Here is a 23,019-nt window from a genome sequence, read left to right as displayed (position 1 = left end):
CGAACGCTTTTGTCGATTTCATGGATGTCACGATTTATTTTCGGATGAATATTAAGCCTATATAGCATTAGATATTTGTTCTCTGTTCAGGCCAGTACACACTATATCATTCCATCATAGAAATAATCAAAACAATTCGTGTATCGAAAGGACATTCGTTTTCGTTTACCGTTTTCGTGCGGCATTGAAAAACGGAATTCGATCTTCCATTTTCGTTTTTTATCTCCTACGACGTTGGAAAACGGAATTCCATTGCTATTTTGATACGCAGTGGCTATTCGTACGGCACCCGTACGGCGACTTGTATTTGCTATTCGTACGGGAGTCCGAAGATTTCATAGGATTTCTCTGTAATTCCTGATTCTCGCTTATCCAAATTATTATATTTACCTTTAGAAGGAATAAGCAAATCCAGTGAGTGCCCTTTCTTTGAGCGAGATAAGTTTGCGTACTCTCTGTTCACTATTAAAGCGAACGAGCCACTCGCGACACTTCAAAGTTTTTCCGAGCTACTAACATAAACTCGCACATGTCACGCAACCTCTTCTTCACAGATCAACTGGCTACAATCCCGGGGGGGGTACTCCCCTATATGAGCTATACGGGGACGTGCCGCTTGATAGGGTATGGTTTTTGGCGTCTCTGTCCTGAACAGGGTATATAATTTCAAGCCAGTCTGTCCTGGACCCGTCCTAGACAGGGTATGGTTGCAAGACTGTCGTCTTGTATTTGGCAATCCGAAATCAGAGACGTTAGACAGTGTATTTATTTTAGTGAACAATGCTTCACGTCAATTGAGTTTCCACTTAAGGTTCACCGCTGTTAATGCGAAATTTTGGGATTTTTCGCCATCACTTCTAGGAAGTGTATTATTTTATCTGTTGTGATTGGTATTCGCGTTTCAATGCGTGGAACATCACGTCCGGTAAGTGACAGTGGGCCTTTAAATGTTATTACTATTGCCAATAAACACTTGTGTAAGACAAGAGATAGATGTTGTCCTTTGTCCTAAATAGGGTCTGAAAATAGAGGGCGCTGTCCTACACAGGGTAGGTATTTAAGGTTATTTTCGTCCTAAACAGGGTCAGGGTTTCAAACCCCCAGCGGCACCCCTATACCTAAACATGGGCCAAGTGCCCCCCCCGGGGCTACAATTAGTACGCTGTAGCTTAAAAATGTGCGAAAAGAATTTCTTATACCTTATAAATAGTTATAATACACTGGCTTGGATCGGGGGGTAAGTGACAACTTGGTAATTCAATGAATTTGAACTCACGTTGGTAATCCCGTACGAATTATTCGCATTTTTGCTATTCATACGGGAATTCTTCTTCCTTCTCTAGTAGGTGCAGTTTCAGTCATTGCAGTGAAAATTTATACCTGTGTCAGAAGGAGAGGTGTGTTCTGTTATCTTCAACATAATTTCTGTACGGAAATGCGAGTGTCCAATAGGTAAATTCTTTCCATTAAGTGAAACTCCCATTTCGCGGCTTTCTGGCCGTACGAATAGCATCACGCAGGTTGGGACGGAACTGCTTAATCAGTATACCACCGGTCAGGATCAGTTGTCTGAATTTCTCAACCAGGTTAGCGATTCTTAAATTTAATGATAATTTTTACTGATACTCATAGGAATCCCAAATGAATAGCAAATACCAGTCGCTGTACGGTCTCTTCTAATCGCGTGACGTGTGCGTGAATATAGCGCAAAACAATTCCAAGTGTCGCGAGTGGCTCGTTCGCTTAGTGAGCAGAGAGTACGCAAACTTATCTCGCTCAAAGAAAGGGCACTCACTGGATTCGCTTATTCCTTCTAAAGGTAAATATAATAATTTGGATAAGCGAGAATCAGGAATTACAGAGAAATCCTATAAAATCTTCGGACTCCCGTACAAATAGCAAATACAAGTCGCCGTACGGGTGCCGTACGAATAGCCACTGCGATTTTGATAAGCCTGTGCGACTTCCCATCTGTGTTTTATCCTTTTATAATTCAGCTCGCATGAGTATCAGTGTCTTTGAGAGCAAATATGGTTTTTCTTTAGGCCTGTGCTCTCTCTCTTACGGGTTATAAATTGTTCAGACCACTCCCACAAAACAAAATTATGGGGGTTCTTTTCAAAATTTCCGATGATCACCCCTGTCACTTCACCTCTGTGCTGTCCCTCTGTATTTTGTAGCGGGTTTGGAGGATTTCTCTATGATGAGTTCTGTTTCTCCTCTTTTTAGATCTCTCCATTTTGAAGGAGCTCAAAATGGAAAGCAAAAACACTGAAGAATAATCAGCCACTGAAAAAGAGGACATGGAGGTTTTACAGTGCAACGACTTCAACCAGGGCAAGCCAAGGTTTTTTTAACCAATCAGAAGCTGTTTTGTTAACAAAGAATTTCAACTGTGTGGTTTTGAAAGCCGATCAGATTCATTCCTAAATTTAACTTGGTGTTGGGAACAGACGCGACAGATCCTACAAAAATACATGTATCCTGAAGCGACTATGACCAAACTTCGGGATTTACTCACCGCTCGAAATTTATAAACAATTTGAAAACAAGAAATGGCCTTTATTCCAACCAACAAACCTCATAAAAATACGCAAGCCGAAAAAATGTGGATCTAAAGGGAAATCCGCAACAAATATATCCGACTTCACATCTGTTTGTAGAGCTTCGCTACTATGCGGTAAACATGGCTGATAAAATTCTCGGTCAACTTTTCCCAGCGACCGAACATTCTCCCATTTCAAGTTAAACAGACGTTTGAACGCAACAACTTGAATTGTGTATTCACATGTAAACTGCAAACTCAACATTTCAACTTAACATAATGCAGTATAAATGATGTGGTCTTGTATTTACGCTAGTGAAAGAATGTCAACATTAGCTCGCTTGTAACACGCGATAATATAGGGCAATTCCCAGTCTGCATCTTCCTTCAATGGAATTTTGTTGGCTTATGCTTTTTCAAGGTTGAGTAAGTCCTTATAAAGTGCACTCCTGTCTACATAGATGTAGTTCTGTTTCTTCAGTCGAGGCCGCATCACTATGAAGAAGCTATTTGCAGCTCTTTCTCTAGCTGCTTTATAACTGTACACACAGTCGGAAAATCAAATTACGCGGCCGCTTCAAAATCATTATCGATGAAATTTTGAATCTGCCGTGTATGTTCCCACAGTCAAAAAATACAAGTTAATTTTAGGATTGAATTTGATTGGCTTTAAAAACCACAAAGACGAAATTCTTTGTGAACGAATTGGCTTCTGATTGGTTAAAAAACCTGGTTGAAGTTGTTGCACTGTAAAAGTGGTTTCCTTTCCTTTAATCTTTCTTTCTCAGCACAATTGAGCTAATTGAATTAGTCTTATTCCCTAACCTGGTAACAGGTTTGCCCATCCCCCCACCCCCTAGTCTCGCCAGAAATCCAAATGTTATTGTCTGGTCAGAGGTAGCCCAAGCTCAGTGACTGGCAACAAGAACCTGATGTTCATTCAGATAAACTTTGTATGGAAAATTCACTTTGGAGCTACAGCCATAAATCTGAAAATGAACTTTGCACTGTTGTTGATCTTCCCATGCATTTGGTTTTTTTTTTGGCTGATGCCGCCAAGTACCCTTTTTAGCTTCACTGTAATTTCCGGAGGACTTCTGAAATACAGTCCATAAATATCTCCAATAGTAAGAGTTTTACTGAAATCCACAGTGAAAACTCTTTTGCCTAGCTTTTGCATGTCAGTTGAATTTGCCATAATTTTAAAATTATTTTAATTTTTTTGCAATTGTGTGGAGCCTTTAGAGTGCTATCTTCTTGAAAAGGAAAAAAAGTTTTTCTCAGCCCTGACCAGGATTCAAACTCTCAACCACCAGATTGCCACTTTTGACTGAGTAACGCCTTGAGGTCTGGGGTGGGTGACCGACACAAAGAAAAAAATAAGAAGAAGAAATGGGTGTTACTAGAAGCGGTGCAACCCCTTTCATGACCTCACTTAAAAATTGAGTATTACTAGGAGTATTGTTGTATTCCTAAATGACAATGTCATGTTTATCTGTAATACAGGGGTCTTCAGAGGTTCTGCCAGACTCTAGGCAATGATATTGGTGATGTCTACAGGTGTGAAAGTCAGTCAATGTAATCCAAGTAAGCCTTGGAGCTTTATGCGGTGTTTAACAAAATGGTAAGTCTTTTCACTGGGCCAGAGTGGTGTTAAGTTATGAAATTTATTTGGAGTTAGTAAGGTAAATCCTCTCTACGTTCTTAAGTTGGCCAAATGGCCGGCGTCTATGAATTTACTCAGTTAGGTCAAGATACTGGTTCAGAGCAATTGGTTGTCCTGGGAGTAAGCAAAAGCATGATGGAAGAAATCAGCTAACTATTTCAGGGCCATAGCATGAGGCAAGACAAGACACTTTTCTTGAATGCACAAGTTTTTGGAGGGGCTTTTGAAATTTTGCATTTATTATGTTGAATAGACACTCCATGCTAAAGAGCGTTTTCATTCACGTGACTACCGGCCATATTGGTTTATGGAAAAAAAAGAGTTCAATTCCCATGGGTTTAGTTTGGGACACCAACATGGCCGCCGTGACGTCATGTGAAAACATTCTATTGGTTGTTTTATGTGGTATTCAGTAGAATTATTTGCTTAACCCAGTCGTGTGAGCATGGTATATCAAAGGTGCCAATGACTATCACAATGGTTGAAATGGCTTGTCTAAGTACAATAAATATGTCATGGTAACAAGGTCCTAATTAGGGGATAAGTCACAAGTTTGACTTCTTTCTGGAAGTTGTCTGCAATGATGATATTTGACTAAGTGAAACCAGGAGTTCAGGGGTAGATGACTGACCTGAAAAATACAAAAAATGGAAACAAAACACAAGAAAAAAAGAAATAAAAAGAAAAAGAGGTACATGTATCACCAGAAGCAGTGCATCTTGTAATTCACATACACTTCAAATAATAATAATTTATTTTCTTTAAATACAGGCACAATGAGTGGCTCTCTGTTGTACTAAGTTTTGGGCAGCAACAGTGATTAGTTAGAGGCTGGAAAATCTCAGCATTTTTGGCCTTCGTTATCGTCATTCCTATGGTAAGATTTTTAATGATTTGCATTGTTGTTGTTATGCATGATACAATGTCGTAATCGTCCAAGTTAAATTTTTTAGTTAGTGGCCATTTGACAACCAACTCTTTTGTTTTAGTTGCCAAAGGAAATTTTTAGTCGCCAGAATATATTGATAATAATAATTATTAACTATGCAGTTCTTTCTCATACTGTATAGCGAGTTTTTAGCAAAATTTGACCACATTCTTGGCATTCCTCTGTTCTGCAAGTTCTGCAACGAATGAATGAATGGTATGTGAGCCCGGAAGGCCCTGGTGTTGAGTTCAAGGTTCATACTCGCGTGAATAGAAGATGAATTAAATTTTGCAAAGCACATGAAACAACAGGTAGCTCACCGTTTTTCGCGGTGCTGACAGTGCGAAATTAAAGGAAGAGGATAGAGGTGCTTAAAGCTTACATACAGTTGCACATCGAATCTACGATGCTGTATTTATCAAGTAGAATTTGAAAAACTTGGAAAACCCAGTCGAAAACTGCTGCATGCTCAAGAATCTATTTTTAACGGAACGAAATGTACAACGCGCGTGCAGCGTTGTCATTTTTGTTGAATTTAAGGACGGTGCCTACTATTGTTACTGCGCATACGTTCTGCGCATCGCAAGATTCAATTTTTCAGAAAGTCCGGGGTCGTAAACTCAATAAGTGAAAAAAAAAAAACGTGAAAATTTTTTTCACGACGTGTCAGAATTCTCTCATTCATTCTGTAGAGAATAATTTGACAATCATTTTAGGGTAAGAATGGAGATTTTTCGTTGAATCTGAGCAAAGTTATAGGTTTTTTTCGTTTTTTCTACAAAGTGCGGTTTCTTTTAAGAATTAAAAATAATTTAATTTATAAAAAATTTAATTAAAAATAATTTAATTTGTCAGTTCTCACGCGAAAGCGGAACGTGCCATGTCACGCATCATTGACGTCGTAAACAACATTATGCAAATTTCTGGTGAAACGAACACTTTAAGATCTTGTCAGCTTTCATAGAGGTTTCAAAGGGGAAAATGTTTCATTTTCGAAATTTACAACTGGAAATTTATGAGAAAGCAAAAGGACGCGGTCGATAAATAATTCTTATTTAGCAAGAGCTTGTCATAAGTCATTATTTTTACTTGAGGATTGCGTGGACTGAACTCCAAAGGAAAAATTTCACGCATTTATGTCGGGCATGAAATGTAATGCGATACTTTGTTGAACAGATTTCCCTTTATGAGATCGGCTTGCCCTACAGTAATTTTGTAATTTTAATTCCCCGAAAAACTTCACTCGCCCATCAAGCAAGTGATGGTTAGAATCCACTAGCCCAATCGCAAAATCCAGTAGCCCCGGACTATCGGACACGAATTTGCATGACGTAGCTGCACATGGCGTGCTTCTATGAACTTTGAATAAAAAAACACGTGATTTTTTTAATCGGCGCATCAGAATAATCTTATTCAATCTGTAGAGAATAATTTGACAATCATTTTTATAGTACAAGAATGGTTATTTTTCGTTACATAATCGGGCAAAGATATAATTTCTTTTAGCTTTCAAGGAAGTTTCCGTAGCCATCTAAATTTCAATTACTATGTGTCATCTGCATTCACGAGTTGGCTCTCAGGAGCCTTTGATTGACAATGGTTTTGATTCAATGCTCGGCAAATTCGAAACGTGGTAAAATAAAAAAAATTCTCAAAGCTTTTAAAAAACGCATCCGAATTTGTTCGCTCGTGTAATGATTTCGAAATGGTTTTCAATGGATTTTAGGATTCGTTGAAATGTGTTATCTATGTTTCAAAATGCATTCCAAACGTTCTGCAATGATTTTGAAATGGTTTTCAGTGAATAATTTGTTTCGTTGAAATGCATTGTCAACGTTCCAAAACGCGTTGACAACGTTTTCAAAATGCATTCTCAATGTTTGAATGGAAAATGGTTCAATGGTCGTTTCCATTAAGGGTCGTTTTCGCAAATAGGGTCACACATTTGGAATTTACACTAGTCTGTCTGGGTAGTTTAAACATAAGCAGATTGAAGGATTTCCAGTGATAAAAGAGTCTTTTTGTTGATAATGCTTGTTCTCTTAATACAGGTTTCTCGGAATGACCACTTCACCAAACTTTCTGTCATGCCCAGTTCTTGGTGGAAACATATTAATCCAAAGAGATCTTGTTAGTCTTGGGTGATCCATTCCAAAGTGTACTTCCAAATGGTAAGTTTTGTGGATTTACATACGTGCCTTCTCCTAATGCTGCAGCACTGTATTTTAATGTGTAAAACAGATCTTTTAAAAACTAGTACTGAGAAAGGAATCCGTTCAATGTGTTGACTGCGAATTACAAGCACCCTCCATTTGAAGAAATGAAACCCAATTTAAGTCTCCATTTTGTGTTTTTTTTTTTATATTATCACTGTTGGTAAACTTTGCCTTGGTGGCATAGAAAATGTGTCTTAACATTAACATGGTCCTGAAACAACACTTGGGACCCATTAATCAATATTTCGCTGGTTCAAATTTTCTTTTCATCAAAGTTCCGTTAACCTTTGCAAATTTTTTTCAAAACGTTTTTGGAAAAAAAGATCATGAAATATCGTTCAAAATTTTATTGAAAATTTGTGAGAACAAGGGACAAATTTTGACATTTTTCACTTTCATTACTTTTGCATAGTACTGTATGTGATTGAAATTCAATGTGATATGTGGAGCGTGTTTATTGTGAGGTAAATAGTTTTGCTTTAATAGAGTCAGATTGAGTGTTCAGTTTGGGTTTCTTGTCCTTGGTGAAGAGCATTTATTAGATTAGACAATCCAGACTTCTGTGGCTTTTTTTTAGAGTGGTAAACTGTTCATGCTGATCATTAATCATCTGATTGTGTATGTCTCATAAGTGTCAGCGTGTATAGCATACATAATCTGCATCACACAGATCACATTTAAACTTGAAGATAATACATTGTTGATTAATGAGAGGTAGTATGGAACTTTGAAATTACTTAGCTTTAGCTCTAAGCAAACGAACTGCGTCATCTAGTCAAGGAGATGTTCATGAATCTTAGTGCCTATGCGGTAACTCGCAGTGTTTTCCAATAATTTTGTTTTGCTGATAGTGTTTCCCACTCATGATGATAATAATTATAATAAATAATAAAAGCTTTTTTTCTGTGTCAATATAAAGCGGTTTCCCACTAAGTAAGGACACCTACCTAAGAATATAAAAATAAAGATATGCATTACAAAACCTATATCATAAAAAAAACCTAACAAAATATAAACATGCTCAATCACAAAAGAAAATCTAAGTTTGCACAGTACACAATTTTTGCAGTCATTTGTATAAGTAAGTGCAGCTAGATTTTGTTTCCTAATCAACTTCTTAAAACAAAAGTATCTACAGAGTGCTGTTCCCTCACTTTCGGTCCCAAATATCTTAATGAGTGTTTCCCAAAACCTGTGGTGTTAACTATAGGAATTACAAATTCCTTTGCTCTTAAATTGTAATTAGTGTTGTTATAAGAAAACAATCCATTATATAATCCGGGCATAGGCCCTTTTTTTACTTTAAACATCAGTATTGCATGCTGGCTTGCAATCTTCTATTCTGCAAAGTTGGTAATTTAGCCCTTCCCAAGAGTGTCTCATAAGATGAATCACTATCATGATAAATAGCCCTGAGACCTCTCTCCTGTACCGGCTTGAGCTTTCTAGAATCACTAGCTTGTGCTCTTTAGGGTAGATCTTTTCTTCTTTTAGAGAGTTGTGCCCTTCTCTGATATCTTTGTTACACTTTACGTTTGGCTTTTCTGGGCACTGTTTCTCCTCCAGCAACCAGTCAGGCCCTGGTTGCCACCCCTCTGTCTTCATTGTGGTTTTTCCAGCTTGTGTACTCAGGGTTCCCGATAGATTTTTAAGTAGGAAGTGATCACTGATAAAGTAGGGGGCTCTTCAGCAAAGCCAGAGGTGTCAAAGCAAACCAGCTAAGGTCCCAGAACATGCCTAGAATGTATGCCTATACCTGTATAAAGCGTTATCTGAAATTGAGAAGCACAATAAAGTTACTAGCCTTATCTTTTTTGATGTTTGCATGTTCTATTTATCTCAGGGTCAGGATAAAAGTCAGAATCACATTCACTATCTTCCTTTATTATTTAGGATTTATTATTTTTACTACAAAATTTATGGCATACAAAAACAGAAGCCATGAGATGAAATGCAAGAGTCTAAGACCCCATATTAAAGCAGATCGCCAATGGTACTAAGATGAAAATAATGATGCAAATTAAAATGTGGTAGCAATAAATATCAAATATTATAATAATAAAAACACTAAGAGAATGAACTAATCCATAAAAAACAAATGAATTTACACTTATTGCCTCACAAATGGAAAGGGGAAGGGAGTTCCATGTTCCCACAATTCTATGAAAATAAGTGTATTTAAGAACATCTGTTCTTTGCATATCTCTTCTTTAGAGGTAACTTATCATTGTGTCTAAATGAATAGGTCCTACATCAATATCAATTATATTCTGTGAAGAGCCATGTATAAAAAAGTAACATCTGCTAACAATCGCCTTTTTCCATTGATAAGATAGACCTGAGATAGACCCAATGCCAATATACAGTAACATCACTTTCATCAGGCATGGATTATTCCACAGTAACAGGGTGTTGGTCAAAAAAAGAATGCTCTAGAGTACTCTCTGTCTGACAAGCTGTTGCAAGAGGAACTTTAGGAGTGAGTTTCCTTCTGGTTTTCTTCTCATTCCACAGACGAACAGCTGATTTAATCATCCATTATATTAAGGAGAATAAAGGTCAGGGCCATTGATTGAGATTAGCATCAAACTATTCAGCATGTCAACCTTTATTCTGAGCCTTGTCTTCAACCTTTTTAAACAGAACAGCCCTCTCTCTCGGCAGACATTTGACATAGGCAAAGAACTTGCTATCTGCTATCTGTGGTAGTAATTTAAACTGAAGTCCTTGTTTCAAGATAATCAACCTTTGCATACACCACTCTATTGACGGTACAAGATGTTGATTGTCCATGAGCTGTCTTCATCTTGGGCTTGCGTTCCTCTGGAACTTTCTTCTTCCAGTTTGCAAGATCATATTTGAATTTTCTCCACTCGTCTTTCAATTGGGTTGCCTTCACAGTAGATTCTGAATAAAAGTGGTCTGCCATTGTTTTCACATCAATCTCACCATAGTCAGAAAAACTGACACCTCCAACATCTGGAACTAGCAATGGATCAAAGACTTGAAATGCACTGACAATAGGCAAGGATTCCTGAAATCTGTCATTCATGTTAGATACTAAGCATGTGATGTACTTGGATAACAGGTCAGACAGCTGCTTCTCTGTTCCCTGGTTTATCCCAAGTGGTCTAAGCTTTGACAACTTCTGTATCACTGATGGCTTAGGTGAATCTTCACAACGTGAAGCATTTGGTTGGTTGCTTGTGTTCTGTTGCACGGCAAAGATGAGTTGAAGTCTTCCATTAACAGGGTCCAAATCAGCTTTAACATTCGTGAGTGGAGTCATCTCCTTCTTAATTTTATTCAACCTGTCAATTGAATAGTCAACAAATAATTTTCAACACAATCCAGTTTGTCAATGTTTGGGCAACCAGCCGAGCATGTTCATCAAGGAACCAAGTTTTGTTGTGGCCACAATTTCTTTTGCAAGTCAATAGGCTGTTTTCTGTGCTGTGGTGATAGCTTCTTCATGATGTGTAAGCACTCTTGCCATGGCTCGTTTGAGATCTGTCTGCATGGCCAATAACGCATTTCTGTGGTCACTGCTCTCAGCGTGTCTTGTTAGCAACGAATTTCTGAAGTTCGTGCATCCAGTAGTAAAAGGGAAGTGTTTCCCAGAGCAGATACACAGTTCACATAACAACCCCTTCTCACTGTTGTGTTTCAACCAACTGTAATCGTTCAACCGGTGTTGACAGTGACAGTGTTATGGAATCCAAATGTACATAGATGGTAGACAACTTAATGACCTTACATGTATCTTAGGTCCTTATCATAATGACCTTGTCTTAGGTGCTTAAACAGTAACAGGTTTTGTGTGAGTGAATTGTGTGTTCTTTCTTGTAATTGACTTTGTATTGTAGTTATTGTTTCTATTTTATTTACTAGTTTTATGTCTCTTTTCCCTTCGTAGTTGTTAAATTTGTATTCTTGAATATTTAATAATCAATAAAAATAAATAAAAAAGTGCAGGTACCGCAGAATTTGTAGGAATCTAGTTCCGGACATCACAGAAGCAAAGGAAAGAGAACTTACAATACAATATTTATTTTGCCATATACAGGTGGAAAAAAATGAAGAAAATTGATGTAAGAAAATAAATGGTGAGAAAACCTGAAAGAAACCACGAGGCTTATGGCAAGTCAGGCTTCCTCACTTAAAATAACTAATCTTATGTTAGAATGATCCGTACTCCAGTAAGCCATAATGCTTGGTTTAGTAACCAATCCCATATCTAGATAACTAAGCGAGGCTTTCATTTCATTTACCATGAATGGATACCATACAGGACATTATGCTCAGGCTAAGTTGCAGTGAGGGGAGTGTACTGTCGTGGCCTCCCACTTGCCTCCCTCCTTTGAGATTGCCTCTTTCCGGTAGATTGTTTTTTCCTGGCGCCTTTTGAGAAAGTGTCCAAAGCGCAGGTCTTATATCGGGCCACTCATTTGGTGACAATGCTGCAGAAGAAATCTTGACGCTTGGAAAACGAGGCCAAGAGGCGACGGGAGCGAAAACGTGCCCTCTTCCCTCGATACCTACAAGCGTGCTTGCAAATGATTGAAAACCAAAATAATAAAAAACAATTGTTTCTAAATTTTTTTAACATTTTTATTTGTTGTCCTGTCCAGGAAAAAAAGGGGGGATTCCCTCTTCCTCACTTCTTGCTGCTCCTCAGTTGTGGTGGCATTGACTGCAATCACACACCTCCACCTGCTGTTCGCAGCGATGGGACCTAGCATGGATGTTTCGTCAACCGACATTTCTCTTGCTCCCCTCTTTCCACTCTCAGAGCTATCGCGAGACCGCTCCTGATGCACATCTCTGCCCACCTTGGCAATAGCATCAGGTCCTTCGTTGGCTAGGGCAGTTGGTCGTCCCACAGGCCCTTGGCAATGATCGGGTAGAATTGCAGGTAGTCCCCATCCGATCTGACCATCACTACCAAGGCGTAACCCTGCCTGCATGTCACGTCAGCAGTGCGGGTCTGGCAATGGTGAAAACGATCTCGCCAGAGGGCTTGGTATGCAAAGGGTTAATATCGTCTGGACTGTTCACATAGAAGGACCAGTCACTGAGGCTGTATTTATTATCCTCCCCTTGCAATACTGCTCACATCTTGGAAACAGCTCTTTGATGTGTTGGCTTGACTAAGTCTCCAGCTGTGTTGTCAAGTAACGATGCATTGCATCTTTGTAAGCCTTTTCCATTTTCTCAAAGACTAATTATCTGACAAACACGCCTTAAACTCGATGAAGGTTGCAGTTAAAAGGCCATCAAGTGGACAACCCCTTACCATACCTGCCTTGACTCTTGACTCCTTGACCCTAGATTTTGCTAGTGGTGGAATCATTACACACACTGTATGCTGTACCTATACTTAAGATGTACGAGAGACCAAAAATGCTGTAGACTGGAAAGAAACTGTATAGCCGAAGACTTATACATTTTCCTCAAAAAACCTTGCATACTATTTTAGCCCAAATTTTGAACCTGGTTCGAACCATCTTTTTAAAAGTAAATTGTTCCACCCTCCCAGTTCACTGGAAGTTTTAGTTATACGAAAGTAAGGCCACCAAAATGTAACACGAGCATTAGTAGGGACCTTAAGCAGCGACGACGAAGCGGACGACGACGACGACGGATTGTACCGCGTAGAGACTGGGACAGAGTAGCTCGTTCACGGCAAGGAAAAGGCGGGAAAATAAAAACTTAAGCTTTGCTCGACGTACAAAGTGAACGTAAACAAAAGCTCTGCAGTTTTTTGGTAAAATGGTTAATTTTCATGAGCTTCAAGAGCTTTTTCTCCTAAGTCACGCTCATGGCATTTTGGATGACGAAGAGCTGCTGATTTTGTATGAGGAGTATTGGCCAAAAAATCCCGACTTTTGCTATGAGAATTACAAAAGGTTTTCTCTTGATGATATGAACGATGCAGAGTGATTGGCCGAGTTCAGGTTCAGAAAACACGATCTTTCACTTCTTGCCGAGGTCCTTCAAATACCAGACAGTTTTACTTGTTACCAAAGAACTGTAGCAAGTGGAATGGAAGGACTTTGTGTTCTTCTTAGGAGGTTGTCTTATCCCTGCAGATTCAGTGATATTATTCCACGATTCGGCAGACCAGTACCAGTCCTCAGTATGGTCAGCAATCAAGTACTTGATTATATATATGACACTCACGGCCACAGAATCACTCAGTGGAATCACCAAATTCTCTCTCAGCCCTTGCTGCAACTGTATAGCGACACTATTGCTGCCCATGGTTCTGCCCTAGACAACTGTTTTGGCTTTGTTGATGGGACTGTTCGTTCAATTTGCAAACCTGGAGAACATCAAAGAGTGGTCTATAACGGGCACAAAAGAGTACATGCTCTGAAATTTCAGTGTGTTGCCCTTCCCAATGGTCTGATAGGTCATTTATATGGACCAGAAGGTATGAAAATTGTTACCTTGGATTTCTTCTGCTTTGATGATTAGTTTTAATTTTTTTTTTAATTTTCAGAAGGAAAAAGACACAATGCAGGCATGCTGGCAGATTCAAGACTCCTTAATGACCTCCAAGCATTTGCAAACTCCCCTTTTGGAAATCCATACTGCATTTATGGTGATCTGGCATACCCTTTAAGGATACACCTTCAAGCCCCTTTTAGGAATAGAGTCTTAACCCCTCAAATGATGGATTTCAATCGTTCGATGAGTAGTGTCAGAGAATCAGTAGAATGGCTATTTAATGATGTCACAAACTACTTTAAGTTTCTGGACTTAAAAAAATTTGAAAATTGGTCTCAGTAGTGTGGGTAAAATGTATGTAGTCAGTGCTCTCCTAAGAAATGCCCTTACATGCCTCTATGGAAATCAGACCTCCATTTTTTTTCAACTGGATCCTCCTTCACTTGAATACTACTTTTCCTAATTACTCCACATCTTTTGATATTACTTTTAAAATTGGGTCATGGCAGCCGGAAGCTGCATATGCTCTCCAGTACCTAGAGACATCACCTGGGATTTGTGTAAGTTGAAAAACTAAGAGGATAATGTGATAAAACAGCCTAAGTATGAAGGAAGCTAAACTGACATTTTCAAAAGTGGAGAGCACAGGGCAAAGACCTGTGAATCAGAAAACCACCCATGGTAAGGGGGAGGGGTGTGAATGATTTTTCCCCTTACTAAAATTATAGCTAGTTGCACTAGCAACAAAAGATCAGAATAGAAACACAACAACGTGGATGCAGAACAAATATTAATCTGTTCTGTTGTTATGTCACTGAGATGCTAGTTCTACTTAGACTTGAGGCTGAAAACATAAGCAGAAAAAAAATATCCAGATGTAAACAAGTGAAGCACAATTTAATATACCACATAAAGTAGCAAGTTTCCTGCAGCACAAAAAATATGCAGAGAAAAGTAGTTTAAAACTTTTGAAAACTTGAAATTCTATATTTGCCCACACACTTAAGTAAAAAAGTTTAACAAAATATGGGTTTCGCAAAGGGGAGGGGCCAGTGTCTTTTTAATCAGTCTAAAACTAAGACACATGAACATGTAAGTTATTTCTCTTACTATGAGTTAGTACAACACATTAATTAAACACAACGTTTTCAAAATGTTGACATTTGTGTCAGTCACTTTGTGCAAATAGACTTTTCTCCAACTAAAAGTTTATACAACATATTAATTAAACACAACGTTTCCAGATGCTGACATTTGTGTCAATCACTTTGTGCAAGGAGACTTTTCCAATAAAGCCACCAGTGACTGATTCTGTTGTTGTAACATCTTCTTCATTTCTAACTGCTGCTTGTGCATTTGACTCTGTTGGTCCACCAACATCTGCTGCTCAGTTTTCTTGAAATCCATTTCTTCCCTCCTGAGCTGACTTTCCAACTCGAATTTCTCTTTGAGATATTCAACAGCATCTCAGCTTCTTCTCTTTCCTTTTTTACTGGGTTTTCCTTCCTCTGAATCTGCATTTCTTTTTTGAGTTTTACCAAGGCGTTCCATGGCTTGGCGCCTAATCTTTTCAGCACTCACCTTCTCTCTTTGTTCCTTTAAGGTTTGGGTACCACTTTGCTCATTTCTATCCCTGCCAGCTGCCTTTTCCTTCTCAAGAATCTCTTCAATTGCTGCATCTAGTGGAGTCTCTTCACAATCTATGCCAGATGCTTTTTCTTCTTCCCTAATTTTTCCCTTGTACTTGGTCTGCAATAAAGTAAGTCTGTCTCTGACTGATCTCTTTGACACTTTGAATGATGGATTTTCCAGACTGTCGAGGTTGACTGCTATATTTGACCAAACCTCTCCCCTCTCTTTACAATTTTTTGGATGCTTGAAGGGCTCCTGTAATAGGACTTCTCCACAAAGTGTCAAGTCATGTTCCACAGTCCATTTCATGGAGTTGTTCCTAAAGAAGAGAGTTGTGACTTTAGAAGAGAAAAACCTTAATACCCTTGGGCAACAACAATACGCATCCATCACGATGAAACGACCCAGATTAGGGCTAATTAGGCTTCAAACAACTCTGCTTGAAAATATTTTTATTACTCCTCAATCATTCTGACACTCCATGAGACTATAACCATCTATGAATAACAATGTTTCTTTCTAAAATTTTAAAATTAGAATAAATACTAGCAATCATTATTTTAATTTAAGATTATGGATTTTTTAGAGCAGGTCAGCAATCCACGGGTCTGTTACTAAACCTCTTGGAATTAATTTTAAAAGTAAACAATAATATCTGCTAGTTGTCTCTGGCATTAATCCTAGTTTTAAGCAACCTCGGGCACATTATTCTCACAAATTGAGCAATGAATAAAGTTGAATTTCAGAAATCGGTTAATAAATCTATCAATCTGCAAATGTTTTTGGAGCCGTTGAGATAGGGTTTTGCAGATCAGAGTTCTCGCTCACGCACATGAAGGTTAGATAATCAAGGAATATTTGGTCAATGAAAGACTGAAAATAGCGATAAACCGATGGGTAAAATCCACTTTAAATTCAATTTACAGAACCTAATGTACAGGCTAACAAAAGATTATAAACCTTACCCTGCGGCGGGAGTTTGAGACACCATCACACCTTCCTAAATGAACGAGAAAACATAGGATGTTTACTTCAATTTAGAACCCATAAACGACATAAACGTTCGCACAAGGAATTTAAATCCATAATTACATGGTTTTTACAAGATAAAACATGTAAAAGAAGAAGAAATATTTAAAAGAATACTTATGTACGACACAGAATGTCACAGCAAGCTTTTCCACGTTCTCGACGTTGGGTAGATGACGAGTGACGTCAGCGAGGGCAAAATCGGACATGCGTAGAAACATGTTTTCGTTTAAAATGACTTCCGGTTCGTCCTCGTCCTCGTCTTTCATCGTCGTTGCTTAAGGTCCCTAGTCCCCTAAATCTAAAAGCAACAAGGGTATTTATTTTTTGCTGGAAATTATGTGGTAGCTGGCCCTTGAGATAGTTACAGTCTGCTGTAACACAGTTCATGACAGGGAATGTCCTACGTGTGGAGATACAGTTAACCCTTTCACTCCCACACGAGATCATCAGAGAACTGCTCTAATTACCAAAGGGGTCTGAGGTATCATGTTTACTTTTGAGAGGGAAATCATGGCTCACAAAAACTGAAAATTACTCAAAAACCAAGACAAAGTTTATTCTATAAAGACAGATCTTTCTATTCATAGTAAATTCAATGGAATAGGAGTATAAATAAACGTACAAATTGAACCACAACTTCAGCCTCTTGCTGGGTTGATCTTTGTCAATACTCTTCTCCTGATGAAAGCTAATGAGAAAATGTTCTCTTTCTTAATCGTTTTAAACTACATGTATCAACATTTAGAAACATATTCACAAAAGGTGTTCAAAAGAAAGTAAACGTGTAAAAAATTGTTCAAGCATTGTATTATGTGCTGATTTATTGCAATGCGGCCCATTTGAACTTGAAGTGCGCACCGCTCATAATAGGTTGGCCAAGGGGTGATTCTTGAAGCAGGCTAAACATAGCCTCAGTCCACACAATTCGCATCCCATGCGACAGGAAGTTCTCTTATCGTTTTTCAAACATCACTTCCACCGTGCTTTGGTCATAGGCACTGGCCAGTGATTTAAATGAACCGCTCCATCCTTCACATTGTGTTTCCGCGATGAAAAATCACCAATTAGTGTTTTGATCAGCTCAAGGCCAAACTGCAGCTGAGTAAAGTTAGGGAAGTTGTTCACTTCCAGAATTAACATATGCGCATTCACAGCACACACATCCACACAAAACCACAGAAGGTATCGCCACCACTTCTTTGCTCACCTGGAACACTCATAATACTGACGTATTTGGTCGCTATGATCAACTCCCCCCATGTACTTGTTGTGAAGTTGAACAACGGGAACAGTGGGCACTTGAATAATATTCCCATCCTTCTGCTTTCGAGACATGGTGTCATTTCCTCGCACTTCACATTGTGTCCTCAAGATAGATACTAGTTTTTTGTCCTTCCAGACAGTTGCAACAACACCTCCTTTGCGACAAAAAAGTGACCCTCCTCGGCGAAGGGCTTTTACCTTGGCCTTGTTTGGCTTGAGATTGGCCGCAAAGTGAGTTCGATTCGAACGAGTTGTACCACAGAGATACAAATTATTTCTCAGCAGATCTTCGGCTAGCTGAACTGAAGTGAAAAAGTTGTCACAGAAAATATGATGATTTTTTCCATGTAGATCACGAACAAGGTCACAAACAACATGATGACCAAGGCCATGTTCAGGTTGGTGTCCTTCTTTGCCAGTGTAAATTTACATCACGTAAGTGAAACGGTTTGTTGTATCCGTCCGAACCCAGACTTTAACTCATCTTTTCAAAAGCTTCATTGGCATGTATTGTTTTAATCCTAATCTCCCCTTGTACTTTAGCATACCTTCGTTGATTGAAACAAATTTTGAAGGCTTGTATTCATCGCGAAATGTGTGAGAGATAACCTCTAACAATGGCCGCACTTTGAACAATTTGTCATACTCGTGGTGTCCTCGTGGCAATTCATTCTCACAATTGTTCAGATGAAGATATTGCTGAATCTTCTCCAATCGATTTCTTGGCATGACTTTCTGTACTGATGGAACACCGAGAGATGAATCTTGCGACTAATAAAGCCGTGTTTCAGGCAAGGATTTGGTTCCAAAGAGCATGTTGATAGCAACAAATGGATGCATTTGTTCGCATGTTGTTGCATACCAGCTTGAATCTTGCTTTGTTTGGATCAACTGCTCGGCGTTTCGGTTCATCTCTGTGACTAGAATTTTGAACAAGTTCTCCAGAAACCTGAGCAGAAAGAAGTCTAGGGCTGTTCCATCTTCGGGAATGTGTGAAGTTGCACCAGTTCGTTAAGTCAATTCCTGCACTTGCACGGGTGAGTCATCCGTAGACCAAACTTCTTTGACAATTTCTTCACTGTGGCTGCTACTGCTTTCCTCACTGTCAGTCAAATCGACTGAAATATCCGACTCATCACTGGATTGTCTAGTTCGTTGCTCTCTTCCTCTCCTCACCTCTTCAGTTTCAAAGCCTATAAGTTCTTCTTCTTCGCTGTCGAATGCCATAATTCATTATTTTCCAAAGCTTGAGGTTGCTTATTTCTATCGCAGATTGTGAGAAATGTTTGTATGGAGACCAACCTCGCGTTTGCTATCACAAGAAAGCTAAGAATGTCTCCAATAGGTTGAAAAACAATGGAGGGTGTTGTTGTCTTTTCTTTCACAAGTTCTGATTGGTTTAAATAGCAGTGGTTGCAGAGTGCGATATGACACTCTTGGGAAAATTAGCCAGTCACACAAGAGTGCCATATGGCACTCTTTGAGTGAAAGGGTTAAACATTATAATGTTGAATAAGGTTCCATGACTTGTAAAATTCAAGATTCAGTCTGCTGTAACCCTGTTTATAACCGACACTTTTATGTTACTTGCCTCTCATGCACAAATGTGTTGTCAACATTAGCCATCTGATGGTCTAGCACTGGATGATTTTTGAATTCTTTCACCATCCTTTCAATGGCAATTGCTTGAGGATGTTGTAGAAGAGAGGAACTTCCAGGTGTGGAAATACGGTTGAAAAGCATACAGTACTCTTATCCAATGGTTGCATGACTTGTTTAATTGTGGATACAGCCTCTTGAAGCACAGTCCAAGACAAAAATACCACTTGTCTCTCATGTACAAATGTGAGGCTCAGTAGCATTCTGATAGACAAGTATTCAAGTATTGAATGATGATTGAATGCTACCTAAACCTTCTCAACTGCCGCTGCCATGGGATCTTGAAGAAAATGTGGTTAACCATTAAAATCCATGTTCAATAAAGTTCTAACAACACTCATCTAATGGCTGCATGATCTGTAACAGTTCATGAGAGACATTTTCATGTTTCTTGGTCTCATTTACATGTGTGGTTCAGAGTAGCAGTCTTTTGGACTAGCAGTGGATGCTTTTTGAATTCTTTTGCCTTCTATCCCCATCGCAATTGCTTGGGGATGGTGAAAAAGAGATGAAATTGCAACTGTGACAGTAAAATTAAACATTAAAAATTTATAGTGTTTGTTTCTTCAACACTCTTATCCATGGCTTCATGATGTATAAAACTCGCGATGCAGTCTGCTGTAACACAGCTCATGACAATTACATTTCTATGCACCTTGCTTGCCCTCACATTCAAATGTTTTCCTCAGAGTAGCCGTCTGATGGAGTAGCGCTGTGTGCTTTCCTTCCCTCTGAACCCTTAGGATTCTAAGGGGTCACTTATTTTTTTTCGTAAAATATTGATGCAAACAATTTAAATGGCTTTCACTGTATGAATATAGTCCCTAGCATGTACAAAATATATATTGTTAGAAATGTCATGAAAAACTTTCTTTTGATAACGATCTCTGTTACTTATGACATCATATGTGATGACGTCATTTGACCAAATATGGAAAAAGTATCCGAAAAAAGGTAAAACACTTAAAAGTACACATTTTATCTCCTGTTTTCTTTTCTATTTATGAATAAAATGTATCTCACCAAAGGATATGTTCCATTTGGAGCCTAAACAATAAAAGAATTATCAATTACACGCATGAAAAAAAGTATTGATTTTGGTTTTTTAAAGCAAAACTGAAAGGATCATTATTATAAAAAATATGAATTTAAATTATAAAATTTATCACTAATTCTGTTCTTAAGAACAACACTATGTTCTGGAAGGGTAATAAATGTTCCAAGTGTTAAATTTTGTGAGTTGCGACGCAGTTCTTCTGGCCTTCCTGACCTAGTCCTGGGTCTTCCACGAGGTTCTGTCAGTCTTCTTGGTCCTTGCCTGCTTTCGTCGTTGAAGTAGTAGTCCTCCATTGTGTGATACCTCATGAAACATGGATGGGGACACATGCGGACACCAGACTGCAGAACTATACTGGGTATCAACCCGTTGGATGTGCACTTTGGAGGCCAATCTATTGCTGTGTGTACTCGGATAGTGGAAGTAGTCCCGGTTGAAGCGGAAATGAGGGATAGGAGCTGCTGGTTCTGGGTCTCGTTCCGTCAACCGAAACGTCCTCCCATTCACTAGCTGTTCTGCAACAGCCTTTCTGAACGTAAGCATTTTGGGAGCATTTCTAAAGGACTTAGCCATTAGAATTTGTGCATTTGAAATGCTAAGCTCCAAACGGTAAAAAAAAGATATTTTATACTACCACACAGATCCTTTCATCAGTTGGCATATGTCGCTACCCTCTGATCTCACAGGTCAACACCCCCCATGTTCTGATTATAATCAGAAATGACTGATGGCTGAGAGACAGCTGTCTTCTGCCATTTGTTTCTCACTTTCACAGATCTTTCCACCTCTATGTTGCTTGTTGGACTAACTGGAGTGGTTACCAGCATGTAGACCATTTTGCTATTTTTCCAGCCCACACATGTAATTGTGTTTTTCTGTCGATGAACACTTTCTCCTCTCTTCAATGCATTGACTTGTTCATTGTGAACATTTGTTATGTCCTTTGGAAGCCCTTTTCTGTTTGACCGCACTGTTCCACAGGCAAGTGTGCCTCACCCCTCAAGGTCCTCGAAAAATGGTACTGATGCATAATAATTGTCCATGTAGAGTTTATAGCCTTTGTCAAGAAATATTGATAATGATAATGATAATGGTTTATTAACAGATCCACTGGGTGGTTCTTTCCTGTTAAATTACATTAATTACAATTATTACAAAATTAATTTAAATTAAGTTATTTACAAACTATACAGTAGAAACAGGATTAAGAGAAACCAATGATGCCATTAGGCCCATAAATGCTTTTCTTCCAAGATCTGTTTGCACCACTCCATTTTCTTTGTCAGTATACACTTTGCTGACAAGTCCATAGCTGGAACTTGCCTCTGCAAGAGTGAAAGACTTGATTTCAAAGCGGCCTGGCTTGATGGGAATGAACTGGCGAAAGTAAATCTTACCCTTAAATTTTAAGAGAGTTTCATCAATGGATAAATTTCTCTGTGGGCTGTAAACCTCTACAAATCTTGGCAGTAGGAGATCTAGTAATTTTCTTACCTTGAAAAGCTTATCATAGCCACATGCATTTTTGTCTTTCATCTCTTCACGTTTGTCGACAAAGTGAAGGTATCTCATTATTTGGAAATACCTCTCTCTTGCCATCACAGCTGAAAAAAAAACACAGAGTTTTCAAAACAGCTTCCATACTCCAGTAAAGGCGCAGTGATGGTTTCTTCACAATACTCATAATCAGTGTCAGACCAATCCAATCCTTGAACTGATCCACTGTCAGTGCATACCAGATGGATCGTTCCTCAGGCCCTCTCTTCTGTGCGGCATATAAATTGGTCTGGTCAACGATATGATTCCACACCACATCGGTAAAATATAACTGAAAAAATCCACTGCTTTCATGTCTTCCTCAAACTCAATTCCTGGACCTGTAGGTCGATGGAAAGCCAAGTCGGGGTGAAGATTTTTGTTTCTACTCCACTCGCTGTCGTTTGGCTCACCACGGTGCAGAGGAATTGTCCCATTTGCTTCTTCTTCTTCCGCAACCAACTCAAACTCGTCTGCTAAATCTTCATCAGACTCTCTGTGTTCCATAACATTCGCAAGAGGTAAATCATCTTCGTCCATAAACTCAATTTCCACTGAATTCTGAACAAAAACATCATTTTGATTGAAAGCGGCCGCCATATTTAAAGACCTAACACGTGTCACACGCGTCTCGAAAAAAATTATTATTTTATTGCGAAATTGACCGAAAAACTGCTATTTTTTACATTACTTTCAAAGATTTACATTCTGTCCGCCATTTTGAAAAATATCTAGGCCCAGTTTCCTTTAGATCCACAGTTACAAGCAGAGCTTGGGGGCTACTAATTTTCCACGCACATATGCGCCGCTAGGGCTCTAAGGGTTAATGGCAATTGCCTCTGGATATTGAAGAACAGAGGAAATAGTAGGTGTGGACATACTGTTAACAGTTATAATCTATGTTGAATAAGGTTCTTGCAATATAGCAATACTCTAATCGAATGGTTGCTGGCTTCCAAAATTTGAGATATGTAGCTTGTGCTGTGACACAGCTCATGACATTTTTATATTCACTTGGTCTCTGTCATTTAT

At 38.8% G+C, this 23,019-nt stretch overlaps 1 protein-coding gene, 1 long non-coding RNA gene and 1 pseudogene across 2 annotated transcripts in view; 2 read left to right on the top strand and 1 right to left on the bottom strand.

Moving 5' to 3' along the window:
- The window catches only part of LOC146487974 (uncharacterized), a 35,324-nt gene that overhangs the window by 605 nt on the left and 11,700 nt on the right, over positions 1–23,019 (top strand). The window contains exons 2-4 of the long non-coding RNA XR_014867584.1: positions 4,052–4,169; positions 4,983–5,088; positions 7,191–7,310. This is a non-coding gene — a long non-coding RNA (uncharacterized LOC146487974). The remainder of the gene's footprint in view (positions 1–4,051; positions 4,170–4,982; positions 5,089–7,190; positions 7,311–23,019) is intronic.
- On the bottom strand, positions 7,335–21,381 carry LOC146487975 (uncharacterized). Its single transcript, XM_085124976.1, has 2 exons — positions 20,987–21,381; positions 7,335–12,848 (listed from the first exon to the last, which is right to left on the bottom strand). Exon 2 carries the CDS (start codon positions 10,642–10,644, stop codon positions 10,069–10,071), a length of 576 nt encoding a protein of 191 aa, XP_084981102.1. The 5' UTR covers positions 10,645–12,848; positions 20,987–21,381; the 3' UTR covers positions 7,335–10,068.
- Positions 12,841–15,236, top strand: LOC146487976 (uncharacterized; annotated as a pseudogene).

This window comes from Pavona decussata, unplaced genomic scaffold, assembly GCF_977016875.1.
Source record: "Pavona decussata unplaced genomic scaffold, jaPavDecu1.1 SCAFFOLD_12, whole genome shotgun sequence".
Lineage (NCBI taxonomy): Eukaryota > Metazoa > Cnidaria > Anthozoa > Scleractinia > Agariciidae > Pavona > Pavona decussata.
This window is presented reverse-complemented; position numbering and strand designations above follow the sequence as displayed.

Coding starts and splice junctions, on each gene's coding strand:
- LOC146487975 (XM_085124976.1), bottom strand. CDS start 10,644: ATGACTCCACTCACGAATGTTAAAGCTGATTTGGACCCTGTTAATGGA.